This window comes from Paroedura picta, chromosome 3 (genome assembly GCF_049243985.1).
Source record: "Paroedura picta isolate Pp20150507F chromosome 3, Ppicta_v3.0, whole genome shotgun sequence".
NCBI lineage: Eukaryota > Metazoa > Chordata > Lepidosauria > Squamata > Gekkonidae > Paroedura > Paroedura picta.
Genome location: NC_135371.1, coordinates 119356448 through 119382168, shown reverse-complemented (window position 1 = coordinate 119382168; position 25721 = coordinate 119356448). Strand labels below are relative to the sequence as shown.

The 25721-nt window shown below is 41.9% G+C and overlaps 1 protein-coding gene across 19 annotated transcripts in view; it reads left to right on the top strand.

The window, feature by feature from the left end:
• Positions 1 to 25721, top strand: part of WIZ (WIZ zinc finger) — a 91819-nt gene that overhangs the window by 45992 nt on the left and 20106 nt on the right. For 16 of the 19 annotated variants that reach the window (XM_077327420.1, XM_077327417.1, XM_077327425.1 and 13 more), the window contains 3 exons: positions 13915 to 13975; positions 15923 to 18468; positions 18715 to 19080. In XM_077327420.1, coding sequence (XP_077183535.1) covers positions 16002 to 18468; positions 18715 to 19080 — 2833 coding nt within the window. In that variant the 5' untranslated portion in view covers positions 13915 to 13975; positions 15923 to 16001. The other 3 variants (XM_077327414.1, XM_077327431.1, XM_077327424.1) reach the window with 3 other exon arrangements.

Genomic DNA, 25721 nt, shown 5'->3' with positions numbered 1-25721 from the left:
TTATTTTTATTTTTTGTGATAAAAGTATATTTGTGGACAAGGTACCTTCCTTCATTGAGCTTCCTTGACCACCTGAATCCATTAAAAGAATCAATACCTCAGGCAACAAATGTAAAACTTTCTTGCCACTGTTATCTTAGCAGGTGGTTTTATGAAAGACTAGATAGAGCATATTTTGACTGATCACTTCAGTAAGCAGCTTCATTTCCTTTGTCAAATGGATTCTGGATGTGTTTATCTGTGTTCTGAAGAAATGCATCATACAAATACTAAGTAAAAGTGCAAATTAGTAATTCTTCTGGGGCTGAAAATGAGAACTTCTCTATAGATACTGATGCCACCAGATGAAAACCAACAGGATTGGATTTTCACAGGGATCTGCAGTCTCCTAGGAGCTCCCAAGACAACATGCTTCCAGGTTGTGTCAACATGGTGGTTGTGTGCTCTGTTCTTTTTGTACACTCTCAATCAGGGAAGATGTGCAGATAGCCAGGATTTACATAAATTGCTGTCAGAATACTTAGCAGCAAATTTACCTTTTCCTTTGGACAAAAGCTAATCCCCATATGGCGTGTAGGGTTGCTAACAGCCTGGAATAATAATAAGTACTTTCACTACTGTTCCTTTTAATAATGTCTGAAATGTTATTTACTAGGTGGTGTTACTTATCTCTATGCATAAAAAGGTTCACTTGCACATTAAGCACAAACTGGAAAGGAGAGGTCAGTTTTTCCTGGCCAGCTGGCAGCTTTTTTGTGTGTGTGAATTTGCATTATAGGTTCCTGCTCCGACTGCTGTGAGCTTATGGTTCATCGATACAGTTCCCACCGCTTAATTGTTCCTGCTTTCCATAATGGCCGCAACAGGTTTTGTGAGCAAGAACTTTCCTTCGTATTTTGCCTCTGCTCTGCACTATGTCAGACTTTATGCTAATTTGTCCTTACCCACCGTGCTGTGGAAGCTGATGTAAGAGACTGCAAATGCCAACACAACCCTGGGACGAGGAATATGAAAAAGGCACATGCTATGACTTCTTCCTACATGAGTGTAGAGAACTCCTCTGTTCTTCTGAGACAGAAGTCAGCCTTCTGCAATACTATCATCACTAGGACCATTCTTTATAACTAGTCATTATGGGAGCCAGTAGTATACATATTACCTTTCTCAATATCCCACGAGCTTCTGAAAACAACAGTAACCCTGAGGGCTGTTTTGCTTGTTTTAATGTCTCTTTTCAGGTGGTTATAGAATCATAGAATCATAGAGTTGGAAGGGGCCATACAGGCCATCTAGTCCAACCCCCTGCTCAACGCAGGATTAGCCCTAAGCATCCTAAAGCATCCAAGAAAAGTGTGTATCCAACCTTTGCTTGAAGACTTCCAGTGAGGGGGAGCTCACCACCTCCTTAGGCAGCCTATTCCACTGCTGAACTACTCTGACTGTGAAAAACTTTTTCCTGATATCTGGCCTATATCGTTGTACTTGAAGTTTAAACCCATTACTGCGTGTCCTCTCCTCTGCAGCCAACAGAAACAGCATCCTGCCCTCCTCCAAGTGACAACCTTTCAAATACTTAAAGAGGGCTATCATGTCCCCTCTCAACCTCCTTTTCTCCAAGCTGAACATTCCCAAGTCCCTCAACCTATCTTCATAGGGCTTGGTCCCTTGGCCCCAGATCATCTTCGTCGCTCTCCTCTGTACCCTTTCAATTTTATCTACGTCCTTCTTGAAGTGAGGCCTCCAGAACTGCACACAGTACTCCAAGTGTGGTCTGACCAGTGCCGTATACAATGGGACTATGACATCTTGTGATTTTGATGTGATGCCTCTGTTGATACAGCCCAAAATGGCATTTGCCTTTTTTACCACTGCATCACACTGCCTGCTCATGTTTAGTTTACAATCCACAAGTACCCCAAGGTCTCGTTCACACACAGTGTTACCTAGAAGCGTATCCCCCATCCAGTAGGCATGCTTTTCATTTTTCTGACCCAGATGCAGAACTTTACACTTATCTTTATTAAATTGCATCTTGTTCTCATTTGCCCATTTTTCCATTGTGTTCAGATCTCGTTGAACTCTGTCTCTATCTTCCGGAGTATTTGCCAGTCCTCCCAATTTGGTGTCATCTGCAAACTTGATGAGTAGTCCCTCCACCCCCTCATCTAGATCATTAATAAATATGTTAAAAAGTACCGGGCCAAGCACCGAGCCCTGAGGTACCCCGCTACTCACCTCTCTCCAGTCTGATGAAACACCATTGACAACAACTCTTTGAGTGCAGTTCTCTAACCAATTCCCTATCCACCTGACTATCTGAAAATCCAGATTGCAGTCCTTCAATTTATCCATCAGAACATCATGGGGAACCTTGTCAAAAGCTTTACTAAAATCCAAGTAAATGACATCAACCGAATTTCCCCGATCCAGCAAACCTGTTACTTGGTCAAAAAAGGAAACCAGGTTGGTCTGGCAGGACCTGTTGGAGACAAATCCATGCTGACTTCCTTGGATCACCAAATTGTCCTCCAGATGTTTGCAGATCGCTCCCTTTAATATCTGCTCCATTATCTTCCCCACAACAGAGGTCAGACTCACTGGTCTGTAGTTTCCCGGGTCATCCTTTCTCCCTTTTTTGAAGATCGGAATAACATTTGCTCTCTTCCAGTCCTCCGGGACATCTCCAGTCCTTAAAGAGGTTCCGAAGATGATGGACAAGGGCTGTGCAAGTTCTCTGGAAAGTTCTTTGAGTACTCTCGGGTACATTTCATCCGGACCAGGGGATTTGAACTCATCCAGTGCAGCTAAATGCCTCTCGACAACCTCTCTATCCATGTTAACCTGCCACCCAGACACTGACCTTTGGCTATGGCCATCTCTAGATGCGTGACAACAGCCCACAGAGTAGGTTTCTCCAGGGTAAGGATGCTAAGAACCAAATCATTCTCAGAGGTTCTTGTAATCTTGGAAAATACCTTCCAAGGGATATAATATTTCATAAAAAGCACTGTTCCTCCCCCTAAGAGCCCATAGAAATACAATCTTAGTGTTGCTTGAACTTTGCATTCATTTATTACTATTACTATTACTATTACTATTACTATTACTATTACTATTACTATTACTATTACTATTACTATTACTATTACTATTACTATTACTATTACTATTACTATTATTATTAAGATTTCTTATGCGCTGTTTTCAGAAATGATTAGTGGCGGGTTACAATAGAATAAAACCCCAATACATAAAAACATACAAACCCGTAAGAGCCAAACAATAACTTGCTCTGACGGCAAAAAAAATAAGCCCTCTTCTTAACTTCCCATATCTCCCCCTCCACCAGCCCCTCAGGGCCCCAATTCTCAGGGATGCCAATAGTTATGGAGGGGCCCTGCGATCTCCCACACCCTGGCTTCAACCAAAGACCTGGTGGAAGAACTCCGTTTTACAGGCCCTGCGGAACCGTGAAAGCTCCTGCAGGGCTCTTAGCTCTTCCGGGAGCTCATTCCACCAGATCGGGACCAGGACTGAAGGCCCTGGTCAAGGCCAGGTGAACTTCTCAAGGACCAGGAATCACCTATAGGTTTGTACCCACAGTCAACAAGGCCCTGTGGGGAGCATCAGGCAATAGGTGGTCCCTCAGATATATAGGACCCAGATCAAGGACCTTAAAGGTCAAAACCAGAACCTTGAACTTGATCCAGTTTTTTAAAATAATATATAGTCCCTAAATTAATCTGGTTTGTGGAATTATTTTCTTCAGTTCCATCATCTTATTCCCTTCTAATAGGGCCACAGCAGTATGGCACAGCATCAAGTACATTTCGTCTGTCTGTCTGTCTGTCTGTCTGTCTGTCTATCTATCTATTTATCTATCTATCATACAACACCTTTTTGCTCAAGGGGGGCTTAAAGTGGTTTACATTGTTTTCCTTTCCTTTATTTTATACTCAAAACATACCCTGTGAGGTAGGTTAGCCTGAGATTGTGTGACTAGTCCAAGGTTGCCCAGCAAGCTTCTGTGGCAAAGTAGAAATTTGAACCTGGGTCTCTCAGATTAGGATCTGGGAGTCAGACTCTTAACTGCTATACCACGTTCAGTGTCAATAAGAATTAAATCTTTATGGTCTTGGCCTAATACAAATGTTGAGGCTCCTCAGGATTCACTTAGTTCTCATGAAGCATACGTATGTTTTCCCTCATTCACTGTACACAGTCCACATATTTTCATTCAAGGTTGAATTTATGTTGTCAGATACCTTCTCCCCTGTCCCCCCCCCATGCAAAAACATAATACTTTATGGTTCCATTTCCCAGATAAACCCTTTGTTATGAGTGTGGTTGCAGTGTCATTGTGTGAACATTGTGGGCCACTATTAGTCATTGTGTGTAATATTTTTCCTCTTGTTATGTCTTCCTCTTGTTATGTCACTGAAGGGAGGTTCTTTGCGTACCCTTAAATCTAATACGAAACTGCTATTCTGTTTGATCGTATGGAAAGGCTCTTCAGTTTCTCTGGTCCTATTCCAATGCCCTTCTGGAGACTGAAATTCTATATTCAAGTGTCTGAGAGCCAGTTTAGTGTAGCGGTTAGGAGTGCGGACTTCTAATCTGGTGAGCCAGGTTCGATTCCATGCTCCTCCACATGCTGGGTGATTTGGGGCTCGCCACAGCACTGATATAGCTGTTCTGACTGGGCAGTAATATCAGGAAAGGGAAGGTGAACGTAAGCCGCTTTGAGACTCCTTCAGGTAGAGAAAAGCGGCATATAAGAACCAACTCTTCTTCTTCATTCATAGTCCAACTGTGCTATAGTGTGCTATAGTGTGTCACTGACATGACTGTTGATCTTCTCTTAATCCATTGCGGAGGTAATCCTCTGCAGTGCAGTGCTTTCTTCTAGAAGTAGGTGCTTTTTGGCTCTTTGAAATATGCTGATTTGGCATAAATGGTATCTTCTATCTAGGGTTGCCTGATATATTTTAAAAATAAAACCAAACCAAACTTCTTCCCATCCTCCCAAAGCAAACAGAAGTATCCTACTGCATCATGAAGCAGCAGCAGTGGCACAAGACCCCCTTCCCCCAGCGAACAGGTGCAAAGCATGCTGCTTGCCCTGGCAGGAACACTCTGTGTGAAGCACGGTCTGCCTCAGTGCTGCCTCCTCTAGACCCAAAAAGTGTGTTTCAGTCTTGGACTTGGTAAGGTTGCCAGGTGACTGAGGCAATTTGGGGAAAACTCTGACAAAATGGCAACATTTAAATGTCTGGCATTTTTTTTAGGTTTTCCTCTTATTGTCAGTTAAAATACCAGAGGGAGGCAGAGTTTGGGGAGAGGAGAGTCTTTAATGGGATATAATGACATAGAGTCGACTTTCCAAATTAGCCATTTTCTCCAGATGGCTTGATCTCAATTGCTTAGAGATCAGTTGTAAAAACAGGAGATCTCCAATTACCACCTGGAGGTTGGCAATATTGGGTGTTCAAAAATACTCCCCCCATTAAATCCCTTATGTATATGAGATTTTGGAGAAGCATTCTAACGATATTCTTTATGCTGCTATAGGAATGGCTCCACAGTGGAGACAGATTCTTATTCTGTGGGTGTGTTCACCTCTAAGGTTATTGTCTATAGAGGATTATCATGGCTTGCACATGCCACAACAGATACAATACTAATGTTGAAAAAGACTCTTTACTATAGCAGACTGAGTTAGACCATTGTTCCCTCTACCCTCTATTGATAGTTGCGTTCCCTCTATTGATAGTTGCGTTCCAATTTATCTCATCAGACAGATTGTACTTAGGACCTTATGAAATCATAGTATGTGTTACATGTGAATAATAAAGAGAAGTATATTGCAATTAATTATCCATGCTTATGTTAGTTGTTCCCTCTTATTAACACCTGATATAACTTGTTTTTGTAATGCCTTTAATTCTCAAACACTTGTTATCCCATGTGAAAATTATCCGTGATAATTGATTATATGAACCTATTATAGAAAAAGCCAACTTGGGAAAACATTTATGGGACTAGCAGTGATTCATAAGAGGTTAAAATATGGTACATCTCTCACTCATAGTAGTCAATCCAATCAAAAGCTACCCTCACTTTTAAAAAGTGGGACCAAATTGCATCTTTTATTTATAGATCATATGTAGCTGTATAGACTAAGCTGTAACTTCTGAAAGGAGAGAAATGGAGCATTTCACGTTGCTGTGAACTCTTCTCACTCTCTGCAAAGAAATTAGGTTTCTGTTCTGCTAAGACTTCAAATTCAAAGATATTTGAATAGATGCAAGAAAAAAAAATTCAGGTGTACCTCTCTTCCTAAAAAGTGTTAATGCTTATAAGGCAACACAGGGTAATGTTTAGCTTAGCTGTGAGGTAAAAACAGCCATATTTCCTAAAAGCCACATGCCAAGTGCTTCATACAACTGAGAATCCTCAGTCTCTCAGATATCAGTCCCAATCCCTACTGCTCCACTTTTTCCCACCTCTCACAACATGCAGTACATGCTCCTAGGCAAATTTTCTAGTTCCCCTGGAGAAAATGGCAGCTTTAGATGGTGGACTATGGCATCAAAACCTTGCTGAGCTCCCTTTGCTCTCCTAATGCCACCTTCCCCAGGCTGACACAAGGATGTGTTTTTAAAATGTTGTGAAGGCCCAGTGCTGATCAGGCCCACAGAGTGATGCTCTTGTTTTTCAGCTACACACCTTATCAAGTGCGATAGCCATGGAGGGTGGCCATTTTGGCATTTCATAAGGCACAGGAGAGGAGATCAAGAGTACCTCAGCCTGCTGCACTTAAAAATTCTAGCGGCCCAGTGGTGTCCATGAGGTCACCGTCACTTTAGTTTGGTGCTGATATAGTATGAGATGGATGTCTAGTAAAGTTTCTTCTTGGTTAGAAGAAGGTGGCATACTCAGCATTGAGATACCTTGTTGTTCCTGAAAGTCTTTTGGTTACTGAAAGTCTTTTGGTTATAATAGTTTTTTTCCCTTAATACTCATAGCTGTATATCGGATCATTATCATGAGCAGCTTGAGACTGTGAGCTTGATAAGGGCTTGGTTGTATGTTAAGTCAGCAGTTTTTAAAGCACTGGAACACATCATGTAGGAGTGCTGTAGAACAGTGGTCCCCAACCTTTCTGAGGTTGGGGACCGGCAGGGCATTGGGGCGCGGCCCGCGGCCCGCGCGGGCCACGCCCACGCATCGGGCTGCGCCCGCGAGCCGCGCCCGCACATCGGCCGCGCCCGCACGGGTGCGGCCCGGCCCCGATTCCCTCTCCCCGCCCTGCCGCAGTAAGAAGCTTCCCGGGCCGCAAGCTTGCGGCCGGGGAAGTTTTTTACTGCGGGGGGGGCGGGGAGAGGGAGCCACGGCCCAGCACCAGGCCGCGGCCCGCAGGTTGGGGACCACTGCTGTAGAAGATGACTTGCTTAGTCTCTTAATGATTCTTAATGAAATTTACACTGTAGCTGATGTATACATTGTGCTTTGGCATTATTCTTGAGACAGATTGTTTTAACCTTTGCTTCTTTGGACAAGGCCTCAAATTCTATTTAAATTGTGAAGTTGTGCTGCCAATTATAGTAGTATTTTGAATCCACAGCTTTGGGTGAAAGGAGAACCTGGAGTCACTGTCTTTTCAAAAAATCTGCTTCTCCCTCTCTTTAAGTTGGATTACTGTGGCGAGTAAAATTTGGCTTGCTAACATCGAGATATTAAATTCCCTCATTTTTTCTATTTTTTAAGAAATGAGGTCTTGCTGCACAGAGTATAGTTTCATGCTCATCAGAAGGAAGATAAATTGCTCTGTTTTTCCTCTAAAGGAGATGGTTTCTAAAAATAGAGCACACTGAAGCTCTTGTGAACAAAAGAATTCCTAAGATCCACCTCTGCCATTGTCTTTTTCTCCATATCTGTATTTTTGCTTCTTTACTCCTTGATTACACATGTCTTCCCTCAGTAGCTCTGTAATTTAAATGCCCTAAGATTTACTGTTCTGGTCTATTCTTCATAAAGGTTATAATTCATTTCTTCCCTCCTTGCACTTGAGACTGGTATCCTCAATATCTGCTTCTCTGTCACCATGAGATTCATTTCATTTTTTGTTGTTGCTACCTTGCAAAACACTTTTTAAAATGGCAAACAATACTTGAGATGTGTTGTTCTTTAAAACGCCAGAATCATTAACTCATTGACCTGGATTTTCATCATCCTTGCAACAGAAATTTTGAATATTTCAATGTCTTGATACCAAATTGTTCCATAATAAGGATTTTTTTTTCATTCTGTTTGACACAAATAGAGAATCGCTATTCACTGTCACACTAAGGCACAGACTTTTTGGAAAAGGGAAACTTGCATCTGGGATGTTGTGATAGACAAGAGGATGTCTTACCCCAGAGGGGAAATCAGTCACTCAGCTGAGCCTATTGGAGTGCCGCTGCATCATCCAATCACCTTTCAGAGAGGGGAGGTAATGTTGGAGGGAAGCACAGTAGGAATTAGTTTGGGTCTGCCTCAGAGAGAGTACAGTGATTGTTTTATATCTGCTTCAGTAAAAGAGCAGAGAGTTGGAAGGGTAACTCTGCCTGGTAGCATGGCAGGGTGGTTTAATTCTATTCTGGGAGAGAATAGAGTCCCCAGTTGTTAGGCCTGTCTTTGATTATGAGCAGCCCTTGTACCATTTAGTCTGACTTTTGGGAAAGGACAGGCTAGTGTGGGGGGAATCTTGAGTGCATGAAACAATCCAGTCTAGACTAGTCTACCGAAACCTAAGAACCTAAGAAGAGCCATGCTACATCAGACTAAAGGCCTGTGAAGTCCAGCATTCTGTTCAAGGTGGCCAGCCAGTATCTCTAAGAGGCCAACAAGCATTAACACAGCAACAGCATTATCCTGCCTTGTGCTCCCCAGCAACTGATTAAAAAAGGCATATTATCTCTGGTACTGGAGGGAGTAAGAATCTGTCATGATTAGTAGCCAATAATAATCCAGCCACTCCCCTTTTAAAAGCTTCCAAGTTAGCAGCCAAGACAGTATCCTGTGGCAGCGTGTTTCACAAATTAACTGTTTCAACTTTTTTTGTGTTATTTTACTTAATATTTACTGACTGAGGCTGAGCCTCATGGGAAGAGTGGGTTATAAAAACTGTTTTATTTATTTATTTGTTTGTTTGTTTATTTATTTATTTATGGTTTGACAATTAACTGTACACTGTGTGGAATACTTACTTTTGTCTGTCCTGAATCTCCTACACTTCACCTTCAGTGGCTGACCCTGGCAATATCAGGGATATAGAGCATTCACATTCCCGCATTCGGGCATAGGCACATACAGAAGACAGCTACAAACTGTGCACATTCGTACTCTTCAAAGTTAAAGATCCTTAAAAGCCCTGATTGTACTTATTCAGTCCTTTTTATCCCACTCATCCTTCAAAGATTTATAGTTGCTGTACATCTTTATGCTCCTCACTTTTAACCTTACAACAACCCTGTGAGACAGGTTAGACAGATATAGAATGACAGGCTCAGTATTACCCATCAACCTTCATGGCATAGTGAGGATTTGAACCTAGGGGTCACTTTAGTCACTGCACTGCATGGAATCTCTTCTGTACTGTCCAGTATCACCAGGTAGCCTATGTCAACCCTGATATTTTGTCCCCTCCTTCACTGTAGCTCCTTTTATAGCTGTATTTTATAAGAGCTTTCATCTGTAACAAAGTATGTCAAGCAAGTTGCCGCCACACCTTTTTGCCTGCTTTGTCAGAATTACAGATGATGCTCAGCAAACCCTCTGCTGAATTAGTTTACTTATACTCTCTTATTCTATGCTATCTCCTCTTTGGTTATCCATGCAACTCATGGGGTAGTTAATACAGACTTTGTATTATTTGCAGTTTCATTTGAATAATGCCAAGACATTGTTCAATTCTGATCAGGAACAACTGATTACATTCAGAATATTGATATGACCAGCATTGGGGTGCCAGGATTGGCTTTTTATGAATATCTGTATGTGATTGTTGTGTGTTTGTTTACTCTGATCAGGGCATGGTTGTATGTTGATTCAGCAGTTCTTTAAGCATTGAAATACATCATGTAGGACTCTGGATGGGGACCCAAATCAATTTACATTATTCTTTTCCATTTTCAAAGTGGCTTTAATACACTTGGTAGACTATTAAGATAATGCCTCTCCTTGTTGTTATTGTTGTTATGTGCGAAGTCGTGTCCGACCCATCGCGACCCCATGGACAATGATCCTCCAGGCCTTCCTGTCCTCTACCATTCCCCGGAGTCCATTTAAGTTTGCACCTACTGCTTCAGTGACTCCATCCATCCACCTCATTCTCTGTCGTCCCCTTCTTCTTTTGCCCTCGATCTCTCCCAGCATTAGGCTCTTCTCCAGGGAGTCCTTCCTTCTCATGAGGTGGCCAAAATATTTCAGTTTCATCTTCAGGATCTGGCCTTCTAAGGAGCAGTCAGGGCTGATCTCCTCTAGGACTGACTGGTTTGTTCGCCTTGCAGTCCAAGGGACTCGCAAGAGTCTTCTCCAGCACCAGAGTTCAAAAGCCTCAATTCTTTGACGCTCGGCCTTCCTTATGGTCCAACTTTCGCAGCCATACATTGCAACTGGGAAGACCATAGCCTTGACTAAACGCACTTTTGTTGGCAGGGTGATGTCTCTGCTTTTTAGGATGCTGTCTAGATTTGCCATAGCTTTCCTCCCCAGGAGCAAGCGTCTTTTAATTTCTTTGCTGCAGTCCCCATCTGCAGTGATCTTGGAGCCCAGGAAAATAAAATCTGTCACTATCTCCATTTCTTCCCCTTCTATTTGCCAGGAATTGAGAGGGCCGGATGCCATGATCTTTGTTTTCTTGATGTTGAGTTTCAAGCCAACTTTGGCACTCTCCTCCTTCACCCGCATCAACAGGCTCTTTAGTTCCTCTTCACTTTCTGCCATTAGAGTGGTATCATCTGCATATCTGAGGTTGTTGATATTTCTCCCTGCAATCTTGATCCCAATTTGTGACTCCTCTAATCCCGCATTTCTCATGATGTGCTTTTCTTTTTCATGAGAAATGCCTCTCCTTAGGTTCTGGCAAAATAATATCCCTTTTTAAGGAGCATGGTTTGCTGTATTTCTTGGAGTATTGGTGGCCCACAGAAAATTGCAGACCTCCATATTGTTTATGTTGATTAATACCTCCATATTGTTTATATTGATTAACCAAAATGACATAAAACATTGTAAAAGCTTTCAGGTGCCACAGAACTCTCTTAACATCCAAGCTGATGAAAAATTTTGGAGAGAAGAAAGTGGACATAAGGCCAGGATGCTTGTGCTAGCCTCTCTAGCCAGTGCCTCCATGCAGTTGTATATCATTATACCAATCTGTGTATCATTTTATATTTAAAAACCACAAAAATTGTCTGTACCCTTTTGTTCTGGAGTTATAACCATTTATAACTCTTGAAGTGGCTACAAACTAATGATATTCTATTGCTGATTAAAACAAAATTTAAAAAGCAGTTTCCAACTGGAGGTGGAGACATGGGTAGAAATGGCCAAGGCAAGAAGCATGTCTGAACATTCCTACTGTCAGCATGGCAGCCACTAGGTAAGCTTTGCTGCAGTCTTTTCCAAAACTTGGCAGCAAATTTGGTCAGAGAAAATCAGGGAAACCCTGGCAGGAATACAAATGCACCACAATGCTGTGCGGAGGATGTAATGGTGATCTGGCTGCAACTTCTCCCACTCCATTGATCACAAGTCTTGATTCAGTTGATCTGGTTGCCTGGGCACATTTCCACTACTTCCCTCAGAACTCTATGTGCATCCCTCCTGAAGCTATGCACTTGGTGGAAGAGGACACATATCCCAGATAGGAGTGTACCATTCTTCAGTCAAGGGTATATGATAACTATGCTCTCCAACTAGAACCTCCAAACAAGCTCAAGGTCTACAGTGCTGTAGGGAAGCAAGAAAAGCCCTCCTCCAATTAGCATTAAACTTGGGGCAAATACCTGGTATGGAAACAGCCCTAACTCTCCAATAGGGTTGCCAGCTGTGGGTTGGGAAATACTTGGAGACTTTGGGGGGTAGAACTGGGAGTAGATAGGATTTGGGACAGGGAGGGACCACCCTCTCAAGCAGCCATTTTCTCCAGGGGAATGGATTCCTGTTGCTTGGAGATTAGCTGTAAAACTGAGGGATCCCCTGGTCCCCTCTGTGGACTGACATCTCTACTCTCCAAACAGGGATAGACTAAGGGTCTCCAGATCATGGCCTGAAATAGTCTCCTCCCTCACTAAAAAAAACCTGGTCTGATGAAGGGTTCTAGAGTTCCCAAAAGTTTTCATGCTGTTTTTTTACATCTTAATACAGGGTATTGCATAGAATTTGTTTCTAGATCTCACAAGGCAGCCAGATGACAAAATGCTTTGGCACAGAATTTGGTCTTTGAGCTGCTAATGAATAAAATAAAGAGTTTAATGGGAACATTGACCAATTATGGGTGGCTGCCATTTGTGCCAAAAGGGAAAAAAAAACCCTGTAATGCAGTGGTCCCCAACCTTTTTATCACCGGGGACCACTCAACGCCGGGGACCACTCATCAGGGACCACTCAATGCCTTTTACTGAGGCCCGGTGTGGGGGGGGGGTAGTTTACTTCTCTACTCTCAACCACTGCCCTAACGCTCTCTGATCGCTATGGTAATGTTTAAACATCCCTTCAAAATAATATACAGACACGCCACAACAATGAAGTGTGTTGTAAAGGGCTGGGGGGGGGGATGAAGTAAAGGGCTGGGGGGGGGAGAAGGTATCCTTCGGGGCCCACCTCCAATTAGTCGAAGGACCACATGTGGTCCGCGGCCCACAGGTTGGAGATCACTATTGTAATGCATCAAGTCTGTGTTTCATGTAGGTTTTGAAAATGACAATCACTCAAAGCGTTAGTTAGAGCAGTGGTCCCCAACCCCCCATCCGGGGACCAGGACCGGTCCGTAGATCGTACCTGGCCACGGCTCCTCCTCGTCCTCCTTCCCAGGTGCTTCCTTGGGGGCTGCCCTGCCACTCTGCCGCTGGCTAACCTTTGGTGCTCTCCAGCGGCCGCCATGGCTGGGGCTCCCCCTTGGCGTGGCACTGCGCGGTCGGGGAGGCGTAGAAGGCGGGAAAGGGCAGTCGCTGGGTGGAGGGGAAATGATTTTCCCCAAGGCCAGCGGCTTGGGGCGAGCCTCCTCCCTGGCAGCCATCCATGTAGGATGGCGGCTCGGGAGGACTGGAGTCTGTGGTGTGGCGTCTGGGAGACGGGCCAAGTGTCCAACAGGGAGGCGCGCAAAGCGCACCTCCCAATTGGACACTTGGCCCTGGAGTTTTTATCCCGGACAGGTCCTGCCCTAACTCCTCCCCAATAGCCCTTACTCAATTATTTAGTCTGCGGCGCCCCATGCCACGGGACGGTTTAAAGATTTGAGTTAAAATCAAAATGTTAATGTCATAAATATTTGCTATCCTCAACCCCCATTCAAGTTTGATAAAAATCGATTGAACAGTATATTAAACTAAGGATCCTAACTCTGGTAGTCCCCTCAAAAGTAAAGTTTTGGGATTTTTGTTGCATTTCAAGAGTATTTCACTTTTTTATTATAATGGCTTAACTGCAGGAATGATTATACATCAAATTGTTGCTGTTCAGGATTAAAGAGCGTGTGTTTAGAAATCCCATGATAATCCAAAACCACTCCCCCAGAGGCACACAAACTGGGTTGGTTTATCTGCTTGGAAGGTTTTATAGCAATAAAATCACATGATTTAAATTACACTGGAAACATAGTGAAGTATGTTTGTTACTTCTCTCTTTCTCTCTCTCTCTTTTTAGATGAACCCAGTCCCTCCCCTTGTGGTGTTGATGACATCACTACTTACAGGAAGGAGGCCCGGTAAAGTTGACATTTCTAGAGAAAAAAAATTACAAGGTCTTTTTTGTTGTTGCTGTTGCTGATATTTAATCTCTCCAGGCCAGTTCCCAAGGTGTTTCATTTGTACTGGAACATTGTGCTTAGTATAATAATGTTCAGGCTAGCATGTTCACCCTTATTCACGTAATCCTTCCTGGAATACTTCAGTTGACTGCCTTTGAAGTGGATCATAATATTAATTCTTCAGGTCATTGGATCAATTGACAACATGCATCCATCTGATCCATCCATTACTCCTGTGTAAAAATATTCAGGGAAGGAATATAAATTTAGTCTGTAAGCAATATGGTGGTTCAACGATTTGTTGTTACATTTCTGCTATCTATGTCATTATATGGGCTGGGCAGATGATCTGTAGACCTCTGTTCTGCATGTATTCATCTGTGTGCGCTTGTATAGGCCAATAAGCAGGTACAATATATTTTTGTTTCAAAAAAAAAAGTTTATTGTTCGCTTTAGGCAGATCTTTTCCTCTCTCATCCTGGAAAGCAAACAGTGGTTGAGTAACCACAGTGGCACATAAAATTCAGCAGACATGCACCTTTTAGAGAACAAAAAGTCAGTATTAAGACAAAGTGAGGTAAAAGAAAACTTACTGCTTGCTAATTTCTTCCAGTGAGTAATTCTTTCTGGTAATCTCAGTAGAATGACATCATAGCCCATGTTGGCTGTTAGGGCTAGCTCTAAAGTATTTTGTGTATCCTGATAGACCGGTGTCATCAGAGCTTGGAAGCTAAGTATGGCTGGCCATGGTTAAGTACTTGGCTGGAAAACCAACAGTGAACACTGAGGTTGCTAAGCAGAAGGAAACAGCAAATCATGTCTATTCATCTCTTTCCTTGATAACCCCTTAGTCCTGAAACTGCCATGAGTTGTCTGAATCTTGGTAGCATACAGTTGTTATATTATTATTACTACTACTATTATTACTACTACTATTATTACTATTACTATTACTATTATTATTATTATTATTATTATTATTATTAAGCATTTTAGTGGCACATTACTTTCAGCACCAACTTGATTTGGTATGCATTTTGCGTTGTACTAACATGTAACAATAAAGACTTTAAAAGCAGTATAGCATTTAGCAAGTAAATAGTGTCTGTTGAGTATTGAGAAAGCTTCATACACATTATGTCATAAAAGAGAAGAAGGAATTAGATGGAATCAGTATTGACCCAATTTGACTATCTATCCAGGAAACTCTTTAGTGAATGAGACTGTAATCAAAGACTAGGGGGGAGAGTGCACAGCCAGTTCTACATATGTAAAAAGGAAGATGACTATTGGACTAGTAGAGAAAAGCAGAAATGAGTTGGTTTTGAAATCTATGAAAGGACAATGGAAGTACAGCTTGACAAAACTTTGCTTAGCTAGAAAGTTGCTCTAGGCATAGTGGACTATCTAGGAAAGCTGACAATTGTATTGATGGTAGTACACAGAATGGCATGAACAAGTATGGTCTGTTTGAAATGGCAGTCATATACATTTCCCATAAGTCTCTTCCCCTTTCATTTTTAAAGGATGTCCCATCTTATTTAATCCTCCTTTATTTAATCATAGCACAGGGTCTTTGAGACCTGCCAAGGGAGAAAATTGTTTAAGTAAATTGTCACTGCCTTTTTATTATTATTATGGGCTGGGGGTTTTAAACTGGGGTCTTGTTATTTTAGAATGTTGTACTTTTTACTATATGTAAACAGCTGCGAGCCAGTTCTCTGAGAGTGACAGCTAACATCCCAAAATAAAAAAGGCAACAAAATGAGTGTTGAATGTGATGCATGATCTCATCTGTGAGCCATAGGGTATCTTCATAGACCATGATTATAAATATTTTTTTTCTTTTACAGCAGAAAATCCATGTATATCCTTTAGCTAATGTGTGTTGGTTGTTCTTTTCAGTATCAAGACAGAAGATCGTTTAAAATATCAGAAAGGGTGTTTCAAAGCAGACTCTGGAAAGTCGGCAGATCAAAGAAACATGACTGTCTTGTGGGACTGCTCTACTCGGGAGACAATGGGTAGCGTCTCCAAAGAAGAAAGCACTTTAGAAAGACTCCCTGGTTTGAAAGATTCCACAAGCTCTAAGGAAGCCCGATGGAAAAATTCTTCTTATCCAAAGGAACCTGATTCAGCAGTAGAATCTAACATTTCAAAAACTGTGCAAATGAATACTGATAAGCTGGAAGGGGATCTTGAGCACTTAGACCCTAGCAAGGCAGCTGTGGAAGCTTCTCCGCCACATGCTGGATCACAGACTGTTACTGGGGAAGAAAGATACCACAGCAATCAACCAAAGCAGTTGGAAGCCTTCAGCAAAGAACACTTAAACAAAAGGCAAGAATTGGAAAAGAAAGGCTTTCAAAGGTTTGACAGGCTTCCTGAGCACAATGAGAGGTTTAGGCCTCTCTATAGAAACATAAATAAGCCAGTAGATGTAGCTTCAGACTTTTCTGTTAGGGGACAGTCTGCACGAGAAGCTTCTTTGTTGGCTTTGCCAGTATTTAGAAAAATGTTAAATCCTCACTTGAGCAAAACAAAGACTGCTGAACGTGCACTTTCCCCCATGAAGGGGCAGGCAGTAGACTCTGATTTAGGTGAAGTAACTTCTCTTAATGCTGCTGAATGGACATTACAGAAATCAGGGCTTCAAACACCCATGGACCTTGCTGTCCGCAAACATGCTTGGACTGTTAATGTGAGAGACTCTATGGACCATGTTCCTCTGAGGACCGTGGAACCTCCTTCCTATAGCACCTATGATGAGACAAAGTCCTACATGTGCAATGCTTTGCTGGATGAACATGGAAAAGATGACCAAGTCCAGGAAGATGATTCTACTGTATACACTTGCATTGAGTGCAGCATTTATTTTAAAAAGAAGGAGCATTTGACGGATCACATGATTCAGCACAACAGGGGATTAGGAATGGATCAAGGGAGAGAGGGCATTGGAGGTCAGTGTCAGTTCACCTGTAATGAGTGTGGATGGGCTTTTGGGGACACTGCTTCTCTAGAGCAGCACAGGAGACTCCATCAGGAGTCGAGGGAGAAAATAATTGAGGAAATTCAGAAGCTTAATGAATTCCCAGATGAAGGTCGTGATGCCAGGCTACAGTGCCCAAAATGTGTGTTTGGAACCAACTTCTCTAAAGTTTTTGTCCAGCATGCAAAGATGCATGTCAGGGAAAGGAAAGATCAAGGTTTGAAGAAGGTAAACTTGTTTGCAAGTTCTGGTGGTGGTGGTGATCCACGGGACAGCTCTGTGCACAACATATATAGACCCTTCAGGCCAAATGAGCAAGTACCTCTAACAGTACATGCACACAGTAGCAGCAAAGGTCTTAGTACCTGCATGCTTTGCAGCTTCCCTGCCCCAAATGAAAATGTTTTAAAAGAACATATGAAATATGCTCATTCCCATGTGACTTGGAACACGGAGATTTCTGATGCAGATATGAATCAACCTGGAACTAGTAGGGATGCCTACAGCCCTGCCAGGTCAGGTCAGATTTCAGAAACTGATTATGTGGGCAAACCAGAAAGGCTCTTTCCCCAACCCCACTCTGAAACCATGACCCACTATGAATCACTCCATGGCTTTATAGTGGGCCACCAGAAACTTGATAAAAGCAATGGCACTAATAAAAAAGACATCCCAATGCCTGGATTTCGGGCTAGGAAACGAGCTCCCTATAGTTCTTCGCACAAGATCTTGGGAATGTCCACTCTTACCTCAGCAAAACCTCCGTATGCCCGGAAACAAATGAGGAAGAAAAGCACAGCATGGTCCACTGAGACTGAGCGAGGCAAGGTGAAAAGCCATACAGGTGGTTTGGAAGAACTCCAACACAAATGGTTACCCGTACATTATAGCAGCATGGAAGAAGAATTCCCTAAAGCTACAGAAATAGAATTAGCAGAAAACAGATACTTCAGGCCTGTTGCTATTCCTCAATCTGCCTTGGAACTCAAAAGGACTTTTAGGGGTATTTTGAAAGCAACAGACTATTCCATAGCATCAGCAGGGCAGCAGCATCAGTTGCGGTTAATGGTTCCTGTTGTTCTTCTTGAGCAGCTTAACCTTTATCCCAGAAAGATGAAGCAACCTACAATGAAGATTTTAAAGAAAAAGGCATTACCTCCTTCCCAAGAGTTTGGAATGGATGAGTCTCTTCCCTTAGGTGTCTTCTTCTTAGACTCCCCTCTTGAAGGCTCTCTAGAACTGGATGATCTTCTGGATGCAGATTCATCAGTGCTGAAGAATGAGGAGAGGAAATGCCCATACTGTCCTGACAGGTTCCACAATGGGATTGGCCTAGCCAATCACGTGCGGGGCCACCTGAACAGGGTGGGTGTGAGCTACAATGTCCGTCACTTCATCTCTGCAGAAGAAGTAAAAGCTATTGAGCAAAAATTTTCCTTCCAAAAGAAGAAGAAAAAAGGTAGTATGTATTCAATTTATAATTTTCCCAATTTTTCTAATATTTTTTATTTCCTCGAAGATGGGTATGTATGTTCTATTATATCTTCTCTCTCCACAGGAGATATGTTATGACATGCTTACAATGTCTAATTGTGGTGGTGGTGGTACTCTTGTTTTTAAATAATGTGTTCTAAGGGGAGTTGTCTTAAATTTTTCTTGTTGTAAACAGATACTGATCAGTAAAACTGATGTCTTTCTTTTTCCACAGTTGCAAACTTTGATCCGAGTACTTTCAGTTTGATGAGATGTGAATTTTGTGGAGCTGGTTTTGACACACGTGCAGGGCTGTCCAGCCATGCCAGAGCTCATCTGAGGGATTTTGGGATCACCAACTGGGAGCTCACCATCTCACCAATAAACATCTTGAAAGAGTTGCTAGCAAATTCATCAGAACATCCTATGCTTCAGACTGCACTGGGAGCAGATCCTTCATCCCCAAACCAAGAGAGAGAAATGCTTGGGTTTGGGTCTTGCAAAAGCACAACTCCCATATCGGAATGCAGTATTTCACGATCACCTTTCTCCCCATTCCCTTCATCCTGGGGAGAAGAACCTGTACCGTCCTTCAGAGATGGTAAGCAGTTAAACTTTTCTTACATCCTGGAATATTTATTAATTTAAGTATGCACTGAGCCTTATTTATTCTTCCCAGTAATAACCTTAAGTGTATGCAGAAAATGATGTTCATTGCAAACTGAGGTGCTTTTGCCCGAGTTAAGATCCAGCCAGATTTTCTAGGAGCCCACTGGTAAAGGGAGATGGATATATGTATGCATGGATATATGTATTAGTACTTATCTCTATTGTGAAAACTGTTCAAACCCTTTTGTTTCTATATTTTGATTAATTTTTGATATACAAAAATAGACACCCTGTGAGGTAGGTGAGGCTGAGAGAATCCTTATATTACTGTTCGATCAGAACAGCTCTAACAGGGCTGTGACGAGCCTCAGGTCAGTTGGTTGCATGTGGTTGCTCATGCCTAGCTTGTCAGATTAGAAACTGCCACTCTTAACCACTACACCAAGCTGGAGTTGAGAATAAATGGCATTGACTTGCAAATCCATCGTAGTGGGAGGTAAACGTGAGCATGGTGGGCAGAAGAATTGTACCAAATCACAATAATGTGTGGGTGTTTTTTAAAATAAAGTTTTAGTAAAATTTTTAATACAGTTAGATAAAAATTCTAAAAAGAATATATAAAAAACAAAGAAAACTGGGCAGGGAAGAAAAAGAATAAAAAATGGACATGCCAACTTCATTACAGTATGTTTTTGAATTTCCAGTTGACTAGGCCATAAAAAATTACCCAATATTTCAAATTTAACAATTTAGGGCAAGATTACTATCTTAAATTATGATTAAAATATTTCAAAAATTATTTTCTTTTAGCTTCTGAAACTCCAAGTCATCAGATCATTTTTTTCCATTTCCTGCAAGACATCTATAAGGGGTTTCCAATTAGTCATAAAGGAAGTTGTTGCCTTTTCTCTAATTACTCTTGTAGATTTAGCCATCTCTGCAAATTCTGTTAACTTCAACAGCAAATCACCTATTGTAGGTATGATTGTAGTTTTCCAAGTCTGATCATATTAAATTCTTGCAGTTGTTATCATATATAAAAATAGTGTCCCGTGGCTATTTTCCAAGTTTTTAATTGATCATTCCTAGAAGAAATGCTTCTAGCCTCTTTTGTAAGTTAATCTTCAAGATCATTTGCATGTATGCATGTATTTGTATCCAAAATTTCTTTGCTTTACTAAAAGCCCGCCTCATATAGTAAAAAGTTCCTGTCCATTCCATTTTCAGCATTATATGCTGCCCTAGCTGGTCGATCCCAGTGCCAGCTGTGCAGAAGGTGCCTGGGCTGCAGAGCCTAGATGGAGCAAAGTCAAAGTTCAGTCCGAGTTGTCAGGAATCAAAGCAAGCAGAGTGAAGGGCGAGGCAAAGAGTGGTTGAGGGAAAGCCAAGGTCAGAGTCCAAATAAGCATATCATCAACAAAGCCAGTCCAATTACTGGATGCATAGTCAGAAGCCGTTTGCCAGGAGTCAGGGGAGCCAGTGGGAGTCAGAAGTTTGCAGATCAAGGAATCCAAACCGGACCGGAGGGTTGCTGCATAAATGGCACACACGCCAACACACTGCTGCAGCCCTGCCTAAAAGCAGCTCAGCTAATGAGCTGAGTGATTCCAGCTGGCCCATCACTCACTCTCCTCCGAAGCTGCATCAGCTGTGTTGGGTGTGTTGGGTCTGCACTGGCATCGAGCCAGCAACCTTGCACTCCTATGCTGTTCCATGGCAAGTGATCTTTCCTTCTTCCTTAAATGCCCCGCCAACGCCTCCTGCAGACTGTTGTCTGACTCTGGCTGGGCACTGCTCTGCAGTGTCTGTGAAGGAATCTGCATCTGATGCTGGCTGCCCAGATGATGGATGTGGAACAGGCTCGAATTGCTGTGGCAACTCCTCGAAGATGGGAGGTAGCAGCGGGGGCATGACACATCGATGCATATTTATACCTATATAAATTTTATAATTTTAGCACATTTTATACCTTTTGTAAATTCTACTTATCTAGCACTATATATCATTTATCTATTTGTTTGTTTGTTTGTTTATTTATTTATATATACCACCACTCTCAAATGTCTTGCGGCGGTTTACAAAAATCCATGAATGCAATAAAAACCTGTAAAACCCATTAAAACATAGTTAATATCAAGATGGCAGATAATATATAACACACTTCTCTCCTCCCATTCAGCGAGAGTCTATTACTCTCTATCTGGGAGCGAGGGACTTAGTTTTATTTATTTATTTATTTATTTATTTATTTATTTATTTATTTATTTATTTATTTATTTATTTATTTATTTGATTTCTATACCGCCCTTCCATATGGCTCAGCTAGAGATCCACAGCTGACAACACCGGAAACCGCTCTGGCCTCAACCATATGCCTGACGGAAGAGCTCCACCTTGCAGGTCCTGCGGAAAGCTGACAAATCCCACAGGGCCCGCAGCTGTTTCAGGAGCTCATTCCACCAGGTTGGGGCCAGGGCCAAAAAGCCCTGGCTGTGGTCGAGGCCAGGCTTATGTCCCGGGGGGCCGGGAACACCAGTAAATTCATATCTGCAGAGTAAAGAGCCCTGCGGGGGGCATAAGCAGATAAGTAGTCCCACAGATAGGCAGGACCCAGGCTGCGTAAAGCCTTGAAGGTTAAAACCAAAACCTTAAACTTAATCCGGAAACAGACTGGCAACCAGTGCAGATGGCGTAGCACTGGCTGAATATGTTATTTAATGTTAGAAATTAATGTGTATTTAATTCCCTTCAACAACATTTTTCTTAGTGCTGTATTTGTATACTCCATTTTAGTATACATTCCTTCACCTGTTCATCTTCTGTATTATATTTTAATATAAGTTTATACCTTTAACACTAACACGTTTGTCATTTGTACATAATTCCATCTCAAATAGTTTTAGGGTCTTCAAAAACATGTATTTTCTTATCTAGTTAAAATCTTTCTGGTAATTGTTTATAGAAAAAATCATTGACAGTTAAATCCTTCTCATTAGTTTTCCTTTAATTTCATTTGACACTTCCCTTAAGATAAATCTATCTCAGTAAGTTAGCCACTTATCTTTCATTGACATTTCATGTCTGTAAAAAGTTTCTTGTGTTGAAATCCACAGTGGTGTTTTTTAGTACAATCTGGGTTTATATTTATTCCAAAATCTCGATATCGCATGTCTAATATAATGATTTTTAAAATCAGCATTAACTTTGGCTTTATTATACCATGAATACCCATGCCAACCAAATCTTAAGTCATGACCTTCCAATTCTAATAATCTTTTATTTTGCAATAATAACTATTATTTCAACTATACAAGACAACATGTGGCAAAATGTTTTCAAGTCTGCTACCTCCTCAAACCTCCTCTTTCTTTAACATCTTGCAAAATCTTATATTTAATACAAGGCTTTCTCCGTTGCCAAATAAACATTGATATATCAATTTGCCATTGCTTAAAAGGTACATATTAAGTCAGTGCAGGTCTCAAAAAGAAATAAAATTCTAGGTAAGACATTCATTTTGATCAACGCACTTGTCCACAATAGAGCCAGTTTCGGCTTATCCAATTTTGACAAAACTTTTTCATATTTTAACATAATTATTTTGAAAGGACATAAAATTAATATTTGCCAACATTATACCCAAATATTTCACCTTTTCAATGTTAAAACCAGTTTTTCCATCAGCTCTGTTTTTCCATCAGCTAGTGTATTCATATTTTAGTTAAATATCTATATCTATATCTATATCTATATCTATATAGATATAGATATCCATTTCAGTAATGTGTGGGTGTTGATATAGATGTTAGTGTAATGATCTGCAGACTGTGAAAGCTGAGAAATAAATCAAAATTTACATCTGAGAATGCTTGGCAATATCCATCTTCTGAAACAATTAATCTTAAAAGTCAAGGCTCAAGGTGTTGGCCCATCAAAAAAGACCTGGATGCTGCATTTAAGCAAGAGGGAAGGTATATAATCTAATTTCATCACATTTAGGGAGCTAAACAGGGTCATTAGGTAGAAAGGGAACCACCAGGAAAGACACTAGAAAAGCAAGGGTATACCACGTCTGCTTCTCACTTGTCTTGAAAGCCCCATCCTGGTTATGCCATAAGTCAGTTGTGGCGTGATAGCATACACACACACACACACACACACACACACACACACACACACACACTTGATCTCCTCACTCTGTTCACAGTCTTGGTGATTTTTAGAACTTGGTAGATGTTATGGAAATATACTTCTGCAGATGTGAATTTCCATTCACTCAACCAATTTAGCCTTGAACCCTGGGGATGTAGGAAAAGAGGGTTGTGCGTGTCCAGCTGATATTCCTCATAACCATTTTAATTAGTTTTTGCAAAAAACTTTGTTCTCCAAATTTCCCATTAGGTATCCAAACATGTGACATTCAGCTTTAATATTTAATTAGCAAGTACAACCACTAACTCATCAAGAGGAAGTATGTTAGCTTCAAGATGAAAGTAAACATTGTAATTGCATATATGTTTGTGCGCTCTCTGTCTCAACTTGTTAAACACATCACATGATTGCATTATGCACAACTTTGCGCCCAACAGCCAGTTATGTGATTTTTGGATAGTGTATCAACATTCCTGGAAGAAACTTCAGCCCTTGACCCATTTCAGTCAGGCTTCCAGCCTGGACATGGGGCTAAGACAGCACTAGTTGCCCTGACGGATGATCTCCGACGCCACCTAGACCAAGGCGGGTCAGCGCTGCTCATACTATTAGACCTGTCAGCAGCTTTTGACACAGTAGATCATGAGCTCCTAGCTTACTGCCTAGCCGACACCGGAATTCGGGGAACAGCCCTTAAATGGCTGATTTCCTTCCTCTGGGGTCGTGGACAGAGGATAGCAATAGGAGAGAGTATCTAACCGGCACCAGCTCACATGTGGAGTCCCTCAAGAAGCTGTCCTCTCTCCTATCTTATTCAACATCTTTATGCGCCCTCTGGCTCAAATGGTGCGGAGGTTTGGGCTGGGTTGCCACCAATATGCGGATGACACCCAGCTCTTCCTCCTGATGGATGACCGCCCTGACTCTCCTCCAGAACCCTTAGCCAGATGTCTGGAAGCAGTGACAAAATGGATCAAGCAGAGTTGTCTGAAGCTCAACCCTGCAAAGATGGAGGTCCTGTGGTTGGGTAGGAAGGGACCATGGGAGGAAGAGCGTCTGCCCACTCTGGACAGTGTGCAGCTTTCAGCAACGCACTCCGCCAGGAACCTGGGTGTGATCCTGGATGCTTCTCTTACAATGGAAGCCCAGGTCACAAAGGTAGCACAGCTGGAATTTTACCATTTCCGCCAAGCCAAGCTACTAGCGCCCTAGAGCACCTAGCCACAGTGATACATGCAACGGTCATTTCTACACTAGACTTCTGCAACTCGCTCTACACAGGCCTACCCTTATCCTTGATCCGGAAACTATAACTGGTGCAGCATGCTGCGGCCAGGATCCTCACCAAAGCATCATGGAGATCCCACATCCGTCCGATACTCCAACAACTTGGCTGGCTCCCAATTGAATTCCAGATTAAGCTTAAGGTTTTGGTAACCACCTTTAAGGCCATACACAGTTTGGGCCCGGTGTACTTGAGAGACCGCCTCCCTGCCTATACCCCCAAAAGAGCCTTGCGCTCCGCCACCTCCAACAGGCTGTGGATCCCTGGCCTCAAAGAAGCACGGCGGACCTCAACAAGGGCCAGACCTTTTTGGTCTTGGCCCCCACCTGGTGGAACGAGAGCCTTGCCCGAACTTCCACAGTTCTGCAGGGTCTGCAAAAAGGTGCTCTTCCAGGCATTCGCTTGAGGCCGACCGACTGAGAACATCTGCTGGGCGCCCCTCAGACGCCCTTCCATGACTGAAAAAATTTGATCTCCCCAGTGTTATTGTTATTTATGTTGTGATATAAATTGTTACTTGGTTGTTATGAGGTTGTATTGAAACTGTATGTTCTAGATTAAATTATAATGTTCCATATTTCATAATGTTCCATATAAACTGCCCAGAGCTGTAAAGAATGGGCGGTATAAAAATCCAAATAAATAAATAAATATAAGAAACAGAGATGAAAAGACAGCAGCTTCATGTCTCTCATAACATGTAGTTCTGCTCTGAGCCAATTTGTAAGTGCAATCAGAATTAAAAATTGTTCAGGTTTCACATTTACAGTATCTTCCTGCATTGCTTATTCAAGTTTCCTAATTAGAAGCAGTATAAAATTTGACCCTCTAAGAGCATAAATGAGGCAATATGAATCAGGCACTTTGGCTGTGCAGCCCTATATGCAAACAGCCCACAATCTTCCTCATAGCATAGATCAGATCAAAATTATAGTGATAGAATTTCAAAAAAGTAAATTCTACATAATAAACAAATAAAATGGGAACCTACTGCTTCTAAGGGGGAAAAGTATGTTTTAATTTTTGCCTGTTGAGAGATATATAATGTTTATAACTTATTTGGCTTTTCTTTTGAGGTATTTCTCAGTCACATTCAAAATACAAGAAAATTGTATGTTTTGTTAGCAAATGAACAACTAGAAATTCAGATCTAATTTCTCTGAAACCAGTGGCTGGGTAAAAGTAGCAAAAGCAAT